Here is a 12,610-nt window from a genome sequence, read left to right as displayed (position 1 = left end):
AGCGTAAACACGAACATCAATGTCAGGGAAAGCTTTTCAAAGGGCCTTTCGCTGCCTAAAACCCATTCGCAATCACTGCAAATGCCAACTGTCCCGCTGTTTGTAGCTGCAATCCGCCTGCACCACATCAGCACTAAAGCAGTGCGTGAGCATAACGCTAGACAAAATGCTGGTAGGGAGTTTAGTGCAGAGGACAGTCCTTCGCTAGGGCTGTGCACTAGATGAATTAACTGATGGCACTGCCTAGCTCTTTTCATCCAGAGATCTCAAAGCATTTTACGATGCGGCCCAGTATCAGTATCTCCATTTTACAGAAGGGGAAACCAAGGCATAGGGAGGTGACGTCGGAGGTCGGCTGTTAAACACACTCACCCACTGGCTGCTAAACACACAGACCCAAAGCAGCTGGCTGAACGGCAGATGGTCCGCAAGTAACTCCACACAACACAAGGCAGACTTCTGCTTCTTCAAACCTTTCCCGCGACAGCAACTTTCTTAGATTGTAAGAAACAGGTGGGGACTGTTGTTAGTACTTTGTTGACCTCTAGACGTTACCACGATCTGTGCGCTAAACAACACAACAGTGTGAGAATTCCAAGATAAGGGGCACCTTTTCGGTATTTTATAAAAGCTCTGCTTTATTTTAAACAAGTAAAAATTCTCTGCAGAAGACATCGGCAGGACTGGAGATGCTTCGCAGAGGAGGGACACAGGATCCACTCCGGATTGGACAAACTATTTGCATGTTTTTTTAAAGTTTCCTGTGCCCCCCCGGGTGGAAAGGCACCCACTCATGAGCCTATGCTGTCTGCTGAGCAGACTGTCCAGCCCAAGCCAGTATGGTAGTTTCTAAAGAAACTACGTAGCAGGTGGGACTTGTGGAGTAAGAAGGTGACTTTTCTCCTTGGCAGTCTCCAGTTCTTTTTTCCCCCATCCAGAACAACTTCCAGCCTTCACCGCTCATCTGGTCACCCCATCCAGACTCCTGACAGACGGGCTCACACATACTCCCCACAGTCTGAAATGATCACTTTCTCCTTGGGTTTCCCATCTTTGCTGCCTTGAGCCTTAAGACAAATGAAACAAGAAGTAAAGACAAATCTCCAAGTCAGACCAAAGAAACAACTGGGGAAACATCCCGTTGTCTGCTCCCCGGACTCCTACCTCGATCTGCCGCATCACCTCCATCCCTTCCGTCACCTCTCCGAAGACCACATGCTTGCCGTCCAGCCAGTCCGTCTTATCACAAGTGATGAAGAATTGGGAACCGTTGGTGTTTGGGCCAGAGTTCGCCATTGATAACAACCCTGGGGACAAAATGTTGTTATTGTATTGAGGTCCTGTCATGGAGCAGGACCCGACCATGCTGGGGGCTGGACAGGATGGTCCCTGCCCCGAACAGCTGCCAAACACACCATTTATCATAGATCTGCTCTACGCTCACTGTGAAGCGCATCACCACATCTGGACATTGGCTGCCTAATACAAACACTCCTTCAGCAGCTCCCTCATCACGGGACAGGCACAAGGCTCAAGAGAGAGACCGTTCGTTCTCCTAGTATGTTTTCAGGTTCATAATACAGTGCTGCCCTCTGCTTCCTTTCTTCTCCTGTCTCAGGCTTCATCGGTCCCATTTATGATAAACCCATTACCCGCTGCCCCCCCACCAGTGTTCGTTACTATCATGTCCCCTCCCACCGTGCGTACAACACAATACGTATTACAAGGAGCGTGGCCAGGCCAAATGAGGTCGCAAGTTTAGATTTTTATAAAACACAGGATCCATCGAAACTGTCCCATGGACTATTACCGCCTCCTGCCCCCGTCCCACCGAATGGAAATAAAAAATCCAAATCAACATTCCCTACAGTGTTTACAACCCAGCCTGCAGCACCGTAGTAGTGCATCAGACACTGAGCACAACAAGCGTGAAATTGACTAAGATCGGCGACAGTGGGGGAGCGGAATGGCTAATATCGAGCCTCCTAGCTACACAGGACTGGAAATGACCTCGTGGGTCATCAGCTCCAGTCCCCTGCTATCCCAAGCAACCCCGTTGTACATCCTGCTCATAAACTCTTACTTCGGGGTCTCTAGTGCAAATCCGGCCTACGGCAGCTGGGACCAACTGTTGCTATCATCTGATGGCTACTAGGCAGCTGCTTGGTGGCCTGCGTAAAATACATTGGTGGCCTCACGACGTATGCAGGTGACATAGGTCACTTCCCAGGGGACAGGTGTCCGTATCACAAACCTCACCCACGGGGTTAGCACGGTCTCCCTTTGCCGACAAGCTAAGAAGCAAGGGGCTGAACTGGCCACAGACAATGAAATCTCCTCCCACTCCTAGAGACGCTCTTTCCGAGTCAAGTTCGCAGCACATCAGTGGTGCAACGTGTGTGTGTGAGGGGACAGGGGGTGTATGGAAGAGAAGGGCTGTACCCAATCTGTGGCTGATGCAAGAGCTTCGCTCTCTGGCTACATCTATACCGTAGGCACCGCTGTCCCCTGGGCGCTCGACCCCCACCCCCGCCCTACCCCATGCCCCTGCCCCACTCCCCCCATTCCAACCCCTTCCCCAAAGTCCCCACCCCAAGTCCGCCCTCTCCCTGCCAATATTCCAACTCCTTTCCCAAATCCCAGCCCCGCCTCCTCCCCTGAGCATGCCACATTCCTGCTCCACCCCCTCCTCTCCTGGAGTGTGCCAACACGGCCCAAACAGCTGTGTGGCGGCGGCCGGGCGGGAAACACTGGGAGGTAGGCGGAGGAGCGGGGACACGGCACACTCAGGGGAGGTGGTGGTGGTGGGGCGGGGGGGTGAGGGGAGCTTGGCTGCCAGTGGGTGCACAGCACCCGCTAATTTTTCCCTGGGGGTGCTCCAGTCCCGGAGCACCCATGGAGTCGGCGCCTATGGTCTATACGGCAAACCACTGGCAGTGGCACATAGGGTACGTGTAGCTACCCGCCGCAGTGAAACGCCGACTGCATAGCTACATGCGGCTGCGTAAGAGTCTGGCAGAGGCCAGTCAGTGGGACGCGACTCTGCTAAACACCATCCGTGCAGCCATGGGAGGCACGTCTTGGGCGTGTAGAGAGCCATGTAGGGTACATACCACAAGGTTCTGGCGTGTGTCTATTCTACTATGCCAGGCCTCACCCCCTACGCTGTTATTTACGCCCGAGGGAAGGGAGCGAGTAGCGTCCTGTGTAGACAGAGGCTGAGAATCCAGCCCCGTTTACCGACCACAAACTCAACCGCCCCCCAAAAGTTCCAGCAATCTGCCCCACGCAGTCAGCCTGCTCCCGCGCCCATAGGATCTGGCCTCACCTGGGCCCGTGTGCTTCAGAATAAAGTTTTCGTCGTCAAACTTCTTCCCGTAGATGGATTTGCCTCCGGTGCCATTGTGGTTGGTGAAATCTCCAGCCTGACACATGAACTGGGGGATGATGCGGTGGAAACTGCTCCCCTTGAAGCCGAAGTTCTTTTCGTGGGTGCATAAGCAGCGGAAATTCTCTGGGAGGGGGGGAGAGGGGCCCCGCGGGACAGCGGAGGAAAGAACGCAAAATCCAAGTTCAAAATGCCAGCAAAGGGACTATATGCAAAAGCTCATCTTAGACCAGGGGTGGCCAACTGTGGCTCTTCAGAAGTTAATGAGGCTCCTGGTATAGGCACCGACTCGGGGGCTGGAGCTCCAGGCACCAACTTTCCAATGTGCTGGGGGGTGCTCACTGCTCACCCCCTGGCTCCGCCACAGGCCCTGCCCCCACTCCACCCCTTCCTGCCCCCTCTCCTGAGCCTGCCATGCCCTCGCTCCTCCCCCCACCCCCTTCCCCAGAGCCTCCTGCATGCCGCAAAACAGCTCATCGGGAGGTGAGGGAGGGATGGGGAGGCACTGATCAGCTGGGCTGCTGGTGGGTGGGAGGCACTGGGAGCGGGGTGGGGGGAGCTGAGGGGGGGCTGCAGACGTATTACTGTGGCTCTTTGGCGATGTACACTGGTAAATTCTGGCTCCTTCTCAGGCTCAGGTTGGCCGTCCCTATTAGAAAGTGCCTTAGAGACGTGGCACACTCTCTCACCCGCTGTCATGGGCACAATGTCCGAGCGCAGGAGAATCTGGATTCGGCCAGCGGGCTTGTTTCCAATCTTGATGTCCATGTACACCTGAGGATTGGCCCTGGACTTCTTAGCAGGAGGCTCACCCTAGGGAAGAGAAATGAAGTGATGTTCCCATAGGTTCTTCTTACAGGTCTCCAGCCCTGAGCTCTCAGCCTTCAGTGGCTCATCGCTTCACACACCCAGCACCGATGGGACATTCCACCTGCTGGGTGTGGCTGCTCCCCCTCCCGCAGGGAACGGCAACCCTGCAATCAGGAGTGTGACTGCAGCCCGTGTAGACGTACCTGTGCTAGCTTTACTCTAGCTCAAGTAACAAGAGCAGCGAAGCCGCAGCAGCATATGCAGCCCGAGTTAGCTGCTTGAGAACGTACCCAGGGTCCCGGGCAGGGCTGGACTCGAGTCTGGCCCATGCCCATGGACGCTGTTCTTGTGACTCGAGCTAGCTTTGAACTAGCCATCTTCAGTTTCTGTGGCATCGGAAAGGAATTTCTGAAGTTGCAAGGCCTGCGGCGCTACTGCCCACGTGTCTGACACGCTGCAACGCAGAGAGACGTTTAAACCCACGACCCACCCAAACCCGGACCGTTTTCAACACATCCTTTTGAACGACGCAAGAGGAACAAGTCAAATCCACCACTTGATCCTTTCCTTCTCCACACAGAAGGCCAGAGTCCTGTTGTTTACCTCCTGCGTCTCTGATTTGGAAGGCTCTGCTCCCTCTTCCTCTGCATTCTCCTCAAGCGTCTTCCCCGAAAACTTCTTCAACCAGTCATCATCCGACCAGACTGGGACAGAGAGAAGAAGGGATCAGAACAGGGTCTAAACCAAACCAGGAGTTCTACTGCGGCACTAGCAGCCAGGTCTGACCACAGTGTGTTCTAGACAGCTTTGAAGGAGCAGGAGGACTCAGTCCCCGTAGGAGAACCCTAAGGACACGGAGCCCATGGCACAGAGAATTACAGACCCATTACACAGGTGAATGAGAAAATGATGTTCACTGAGTCAGTAGCCGCAGCCTAGTAAAACCTCCCGTTAGTCACCTCTCTAAAATTACCAGCAGGATCAGCCCACCCGGTCTTGCCTAATGGCTACTCTGCACAGGTAACGTTTACCAAGGGGCCTAAATGACACAGGCCCTCAGCAAAGCGATGGAGAAGGCAGACATACAGCAAGCAAACGGAACCGCTACGCAGCCAGGCACTACTGACAGACAGCAGGACATGAAGGTACCTCCCCCCTCTCATTCACCGACTCACCGGGCCTGGAAGAGCCTTCCTTAATCCGCATCGGCTTGGCCAAGTTGACACGAATCGTCCTGCCAAAAAGCTCCGATTCGTTCTAAGGAGAACGGAAGAGAAAAAGGTGAGACATTCCTGTGTTCTGCAAAGCCCTGCCAGGCTCCGAGGGAGTCCAGAGAAACCCAGAACATCCTTCCTCCCTCTCCCCTGTCCGAGTATTGAGTCTCTGAATGGACCAGGAGCACCTTGGGCTCGGTGATGGACAAACACAGAACAAAGACAGCCCTGCCCCGAACAACTTACGAAGCACGAGACAAGAGAAAAAGAGGGAGGCAGGGAGGAGCACGAGGTAAGAAGGAGATAATATCGGCAAGCATGAGAGGCAGTGGCCTTGGCACACCGGCGGCCTAACGGTTGTCTGTGGTATGCAAACCAGGCATATGCCACAGCAGCCACTGCCCCCAGTTTAGCCGGCAAGTCCCTTTACACTTGAAGAACCTGCAGCCAGTACTACAAACTGCTGAGATTCTTTTCTGACTTGTGTCCCTTCCCGACAGCTGTTACGTGGGGAGAGTTCAGAAACGAGTTACCAAAAAACCCCACCCACTCCAGAGGGTATCAGATCCATGTTTCCCTATAATAATAATAAATATATATAATAATAGGAGATATGCCAATCTCCTAGAACTGGAAGGGACCTTGAAAGGTCATCAAGTCCAGCCCCCTGCCTTCACTAGCAGAACCAATTTTTGCCCCAGATTCCTAAGTGGCCCTCTCAAGGATTGAACTCACAACGCTGGGTTTAGCAGGCCAATGCTCAAACCACTGAGCTATCCCTCCCTCCTTCCTCAGCCTAGGAGCTATGATCAGCTGTGAAGGGGATGGGGGTCATTAGATACAAGCGATTAACAGAAATCTCCAGATGACGCTGAGACATCCTGTCATGGCCCATCATACTGGGAGCGGAGCAAAGCCAAATGATGCAGGGTACAGACAAAGGGCTACATTTCCCCCACGAACATTCAGTAAAGAGGAATGTGATCCATACCATGTTGTCAATAGCTGCTGCAGCGTCCTGAGGGAAGAGGAAAAGAAAATACGTTATTGCTAATTCAGCCGTGACTCCTCTATTCCTGTAAAAAAGCCACACTAGGTGCATAGACGGCTGCTAGGATTTCATATCAATGCATATCCTGGGCAGGGAGCAATTGTCTAACCTCGCTCCTCAATGCAAAGCCTGTAGCTTCTTGCCACATCTCACATGGACCTTCAGAAGCGTTTTCAGACATAGGGGCAGATGCATTCATGGTTTTCTCCCCATCGATCCAATCAGCTAATGCCTCCAAACTGCACACCATTTGGGTCCCTTGTTGTGCTGATTTTTATTATCTGAAGCCTGCGAGAGGGTCATCGGGCCACAAACAGGTGACAGCACGTGGTATCTACTGAGCTAAAACCACCACTGGCATCACAGACTGAGTTAGCCCTGGTCAAGATTTTGGACCACGAAGAGTTTCCAAAAGATGGAGGTGTTTCTGCAGGGTCATCCAAAGAAAGCAGAAAAAACGGAGATGGCAAAGCTGGACCCAGAAGTGGGACAGTGATTCCAGCAGAGGGAGAACCATATGTAGCCATGACTGTTAACCTTGAAGGAGTCAGGAACAAAGGGCGCAATCCTATTCCCACTTAAGTCAACTGCAAAACTACCAGTGACTTCAGTGGGAGCAGGACTGGGTGAAAAATGGTGTCGGAAGAAGAGATTTCAAACTCAGTATTAAAATTTGCTCCTTTCTCACCTCTGCCAACTCAAATTCAATGAAAGCAAATCCCCGGTGCTTTTCTGTGGAGAGATAAGGAACAGTTACAGCCGCCGAGAAAGCCAAAAAACAAGGAGATTTGACAAAAAGTCACTCGCGCTGCTAAGGGAAATTGACGTGTCTGCTACTGCCTCTCCGTTTGAGAATTCAGACTTTGTTTCAAACACAGTTGTGTTTTTAGCGGCTGGTGCAAAGAACTGGCAACATCAGGGGTAATGAAATGGCCCATTTTTAATTACTTGAAGTTGTACAGAAACATTAAACTGTTCTTTATGGCCCTGACGTTAACGAAGCTAAATCTCCATCAAGGTCATTCTCAAGTAATGCATTTAAACAATTTGTTGTATAGAAAGAAGAGCTAACTTTACACCTTCATCCTGAAATAAGCTCCATGCAGAGACTCACTGAAGTCAAGTCTGTGCACGTGGAAATCACTGCAGGATTGGAGTTTTCGTTCACAACCGGGATAGAGAAAAGGCACAGTCGCATGTAATGACAGGAAAAATCTCTTTGCTAAGTATTGAAAGTTATTTACGAAATAAACGAACAAACATGATTTAAAGAAAAGACATTGCAAAACACAACGTTAATCTATTTTGAAAACTGTAATTTAGTTTTAATTGTTTGTGCAAATACATCAGGGAGTCCTAGCACATGTCCTGGAGAATACGTTGTCAGATAATGGACTTTTAGTAATAACAGATCTAACTGCAACTGCTATTGAATCGTTGCTAAGAAGCAGGGAGAGGACACTGGTTTGTAGGCGATTACTGAGGGCCGGGATTTTAAATTGTACTGGTGTGATTCAGAAGACGCTAAGAAACTTCTGAACCTGGTCAAATTCATAGGAAAACTCAAGCCTCTAAAGTTCTGCACATGCCAAAGACAGCACGTTACCCAACACATCCAGCAAATTCAGGGCACTATGAACGCCAACGGTCCTGGTGCACTGGGAAAATGCTGCCCTCGGATTTTGATGTTACAGAAGCACAAACCTTTACAGTTACCATTATGTAGGGCTTTTAAATAAATTAATGGAGATATACCCATCTCCTAGAACTGGAAGGGACCTTGAAAAGTCTTTGAGTCCAGCCTCCTGCCTTCACTAGTAGGACCAAGTACTGATTTTGCCCCAGATCCCTAAGTGGCCCCCTCAAGGATTGAACGCACAACGCTGGGTTTAGCAGGCCAATGCTCAAACCACTGAGCTATTCCTCCCTCTCTTTAAGCCATGATTTCTTGGGAAGCAGCAAACCTCAAGGCCAAGCAGCTAAAGGCGGCAACTGGACACTCTCTCGAATTCTTGGACATGTTTCCTGACACAGAGATCCACACGGAGCAAGAAACAAGACAGACCAAAGCAGGAACCGACTCACCAGTTTCATAGTCCAGAGGTATCTGAATATCAGTGATATCTCCAAAGGGAATAAAGGCAGCATGGAGAACTTTCTCATCCACCTCTTCCGCAAGTCCACCTGCAAGTCACACAGAATGTTCTCTACCTGCGCAGCCTGTTTGCCCACGAAGACTTTCCAGTGCAGAAACAGATGCCAAGTGGCATCAGTGCAGAGGAAAGGAATGGCCTGCTGATTACAGCCAGCTTGTAAACTACAGCTAGCGCAGAATGTGGCTATGACGATGCAGGATTGGGGCCAACGGTTTGGGGAAAGATCTGAAGTTTCTCCAGTGGCTTCTACACTGTTTTCAAAACCCTCCAGTAGCCTCAGAGAAAGAAAATCCCTTCTGTATAAGAGACACCACCCGCCCCATCAGCAAATAAGGACCCTAAAACAAGGCCGGCTCGACCATTTTTGCCCCCACAAGCACACACAAAAAAAAAAAAAGCCGACCGGACTGTGCCACCCCAAGAACGGACTGAATGCCGCCCCTTAGCATGTGCTTCCTCTGCTGGTGCCTGGAGCCAGCCCTGCCCTAAAAGGAGAAGGGGGGGAATCCATTCACAGAATATCAGGGTTAGAAGGGACCTCAGGAGGTCATCTAGTCCAACCCCCTGCTCAAAGCAGGACCAATCCCCAGACAGATTTTTGCCCCAGATCCCTGAACGGCCCCCTCAAGGATTGAACTCACAACTCTGGGTTTAGCAGGCCAATGCTCAAACCACTGAGCTATCCCTCACTGTTTGTTGCCCTAGTTCACCAGCCCCTTTTTTGGGACTGCCTTTGAAACGATACATGATATCTCCACTCTGGCTGAAAAGTCTGTGGTTGTAGTATATTAGCACTCAGAAACCCCTGTTACCAGTTTTTAAAAACCCTTTTGAAGAAATGAACAATGCAGGAACCACTTGAATTCACAAACAATTCCTGCTCCTTTTCTGCTTGCTAATCTACATCTGGCTTGGACCAAATGCTCACACAACCCTCCCACCCGCAAAAAAACCCCAAACTGCTAATCCCATCCCAGGACCAGATTCTTCAGCTCTCCCAATGGCAACAGATAGTCACATGAGCAAGGACAGGCATTCTCAGACCTGTCAGATGTACTGAGCCAAAGCCAGTGAACAAAGGGAAGGTTTTGTGCACCACACGGCACAGTCTGATCAGCCAAACTTTAATCAGCCATGCTGCATCAGATCTGACCTTACCCACACCAACACCATCTTGGTGTGAAATTGTACAGAACTGCAAGCGCTGCACAATTCACCTGCTAGCTCAGGAATAGATCCAAATAGAGTAACATGGAGACTTGGCTGGAAACTGAAATGCAGGCAGATTTCCAGGGTAAAAGGGGGGAACCTTGGCATAAGGGGACAGGTCACATACAAGGAAGTGGAACAGAACCATCAGATTGCCTGCACATACTGGCAGGTCAGACGTACTGACCTCTGCAAGCGGTACGTGCCCTGCCCAAACACACATTGCCCAGCACAAACTAGCCGATCAGACACCAGGAAGTGGAGTAGAACCCCCAAGTCTCAATCTTCCACCCCTGCTGCAGACAGGTTCCATGGATCAGCTAAGCACAGGGGACAACGATAATTTAGCAAGTCATTTGGAGGTCGGGGAGGGCAAGAACACACGAGCCCTGCAGCTTGGTTGAGGGGGAGAGCAAGCAGCTATTAAAAAGTTGGGCAAGGGGTTGAGTAACATCTGTGTTGCCAAGTTGTCTGGATCTGCAGCCCAACCCGTGAACAGAACCTACTCGGGCAGGAAACACATGGCATACAGCCAGCACGCAGGCCAGAGGGTTTGACCTCAGGTGCCTGGCCTTAGGCACCATACTAAAAGAGGCCCGATTTTCATAAAGAGCAGCTCCTCTCACAAACAGGGCTGGCTCCAGGCACCAGCCCAGCAGGTGCTTGGGGCGGCCAACGGAGAGGGGCGGCACGTCCGGCTCTTCGGCGGGAATTCGGCAGCAGGTCCCTCACTCCCTCTTGGAGCGAAGGACCAGCCACCGAATTGCCGCCGAAGACTGAAGCGGCGGCGGTAGAGCTGATCGCAATCACTTTTTTTTTTTCCTTTTCTGCTTGAGGCGGCAAAAACCCTGCAGCCGGCCCTGCTCACAACCCCCCTGAAGACCAGGCCATAGGGGGTTAGGCATCAAGTGTAAACATTATGGGCATTCAGCCATTCATCCCCTTCCGTTCATGCATGAGAGCAGTACGCATCCCACTAGTTAAAGTCAACGCTGGGAGGTGCAGGGAAAGGAAGGTGACTAGCTGAAAGTGCCATTTCGTTTTCATTTAAGCTTAGTCTGACCCATGCTTGCCATTTTTTGTGAGTCTCCTGCTCTTCTGCGTTACCCCTAAAGCCCCAGCTCTCGGATTCCTGGGAGTCTGAGAACAGGAGCAGCTTTAAAAAGACCGATGAACGGTATGTTCCCAGCCCTGCAGTGACAAGCAGGAAAATGTAAAGATCATCAAAGGCTCAACGCTAGTTTATCACAACCCCCCGCAACGTTTAACCCAATCCCATGACTTCCCATTTTCCCCAGCCTCTAACAATCCGCTGGGACAAGGCCACAGGAGCGAGACCCCGGGGCATCCGGCAGTGGCCAGAGGCGAAAGCCAGCCCCGGAGGCGGGCAAGGCAGGGGACGGGGGTGCTCTTCGGAGGCCGCCCCGGGGCGGGGGGATCAGCTGATTGCCAGGGGCCCACGTGGGGCGCTTCACCCCCAGCCCCGGGGAGCGGCGAGAGCCCCGAGCCCCCTCCGGCTGCACCGCCGCGACTCACCCACATACAGCACCCGCTTGGTGGAGGCCATCTTCCCGCCCCGAGCCCTCCCCTTGCCCCGGAACCTCACCCCGCGCCCCGCCCGCAGCCCGGCCCGGCCCGCCCCTGCCGAGACACGCGGCGGCGGCGCCGCAGCAGCTGGGCGCGGGGGGGGGCTTTACCGGCCTCTCCCCCGCTCCGGGTGCAGGATTGTGCCCGTGCGAGTCGCTGCAACTCTCCGCCGCCCTGGAACAGCGAGCGCCCCGGCTGCGCCAGGCTGGCTCTTGCTCGGCCGGCTGGGGGGGGGTGTTAAAAGCTGACCCTAGCCCCGGCCTTCTGCACTTAGGCTCCAGTACCAGTGGCAAGGAGCCCCAGCGGTTCAGGTTAACACAGGGGTGACTTGAGCACCGTCTGTCGGACCTACGGTGGGGGGCAGACCTGGAATACTTGGCTTAGTCTAGCAGAGGAAGGCACAACAGGATCCAGTAGCTGGAAGTTGTAGCTAAACAAAGTCAGAGTGGAAACAAGGCATCCGTTGTTAACAGAGGAATTAACCCTTGGGGCAACGAACCAAGGTTTATGGTAGATTCTCCACCACTGACCATTTTAAAATCAAGATGAGACGTTTTTCTGTAAAATCCACTCTAGGGATTATTTGGGGGGAGGGCTCAGGCCTGCGCTGTGCAGTGGAGTGGATGATCCCAGCAGTCCCTTTGGGCCTTAGAATCTGAATTAGTAACCCCAGGAAGAAGGGCCTTTTTCCTAGGGAAGAGGGGAAATTACCCCAACAACCTAGTGATTCAGGCTGATCAACTGCCCTCCACAGAACAAATATCTTAAACCTTATCCACTACAGTGCGATTAGGTGGTCAAGATTATTGAAGCAACCTCTGAGTTATAGGTTCCCCCCCCAACCATAGTATCCGCTAGTTGCTATTGCTTCTGAGGAGTTTCTGTGGCTCCAGCTAGCATTACAGCCAGTAGGTGCTGCAGTTTGTGGGTGTGGTTTAGAAGTAGGAGTTAATGCAAACTGACTTAGGATTGTAAATGGGGCTATAAGATTTACCCCACTGGATACCTGATCCTGAATGGCAGGGTGTCCAGTGATCATAGGACTTAAAGGTGCTTGCAAGAGCTGTGTTTGCATCAGAGTCCCTAACACATTTCACAGGGTCCTACCCTGACTGGGATGCTCAGTGAGGTACAGCTGCATTTCCAAACAATCAATTAGTGTGGTAAGTGTCATGCCACCAGACTGCAAAGTAAC

General features: G+C 52.1%; 1 protein-coding gene across 2 annotated transcripts; it reads right to left on the bottom strand.

The window, feature by feature from the left end:
* Nucleotides 1-618: 618 nt before the first annotated feature.
* On the bottom strand, nucleotides 619-11,438 carry PPIE (peptidylprolyl isomerase E). 2 transcript variants are annotated; one of them, XM_044998164.1, is made up of 10 exons: nucleotides 11,365-11,438; nucleotides 8,549-8,647; nucleotides 7,152-7,195; nucleotides 6,404-6,430; nucleotides 5,374-5,455; nucleotides 4,802-4,902; nucleotides 4,078-4,201; nucleotides 3,329-3,514; nucleotides 1,165-1,307; nucleotides 619-1,067 (listed from the first exon to the last, which is right to left on the bottom strand). In XM_044998164.1, exons 1-10 carry the CDS (start codon nucleotides 11,393-11,395, stop codon nucleotides 999-1,001), a joined length of 906 nt encoding a protein of 301 aa, XP_044854099.1. In that variant the 5' UTR covers nucleotides 11,396-11,438; the 3' UTR covers nucleotides 619-998. The 2 variants fall into 2 exon arrangements, with proteins under 2 accessions (XP_044854099.1, XP_044854098.1); XM_044998163.1 differs by lacking the exon at nucleotides 11,365-11,438 and adding an exon at nucleotides 9,837-9,951.
* Nucleotides 11,439-12,610: the final 1,172 nt, after the last annotated feature.

This window comes from Mauremys mutica, chromosome 23 (genome assembly GCF_020497125.1).
Source record: "Mauremys mutica isolate MM-2020 ecotype Southern chromosome 23, ASM2049712v1, whole genome shotgun sequence".
In the NCBI taxonomy this organism is placed as follows: domain Eukaryota; kingdom Metazoa; phylum Chordata; order Testudines; family Geoemydidae; genus Mauremys; species Mauremys mutica.
This window is presented reverse-complemented; position numbering and strand designations above follow the sequence as displayed.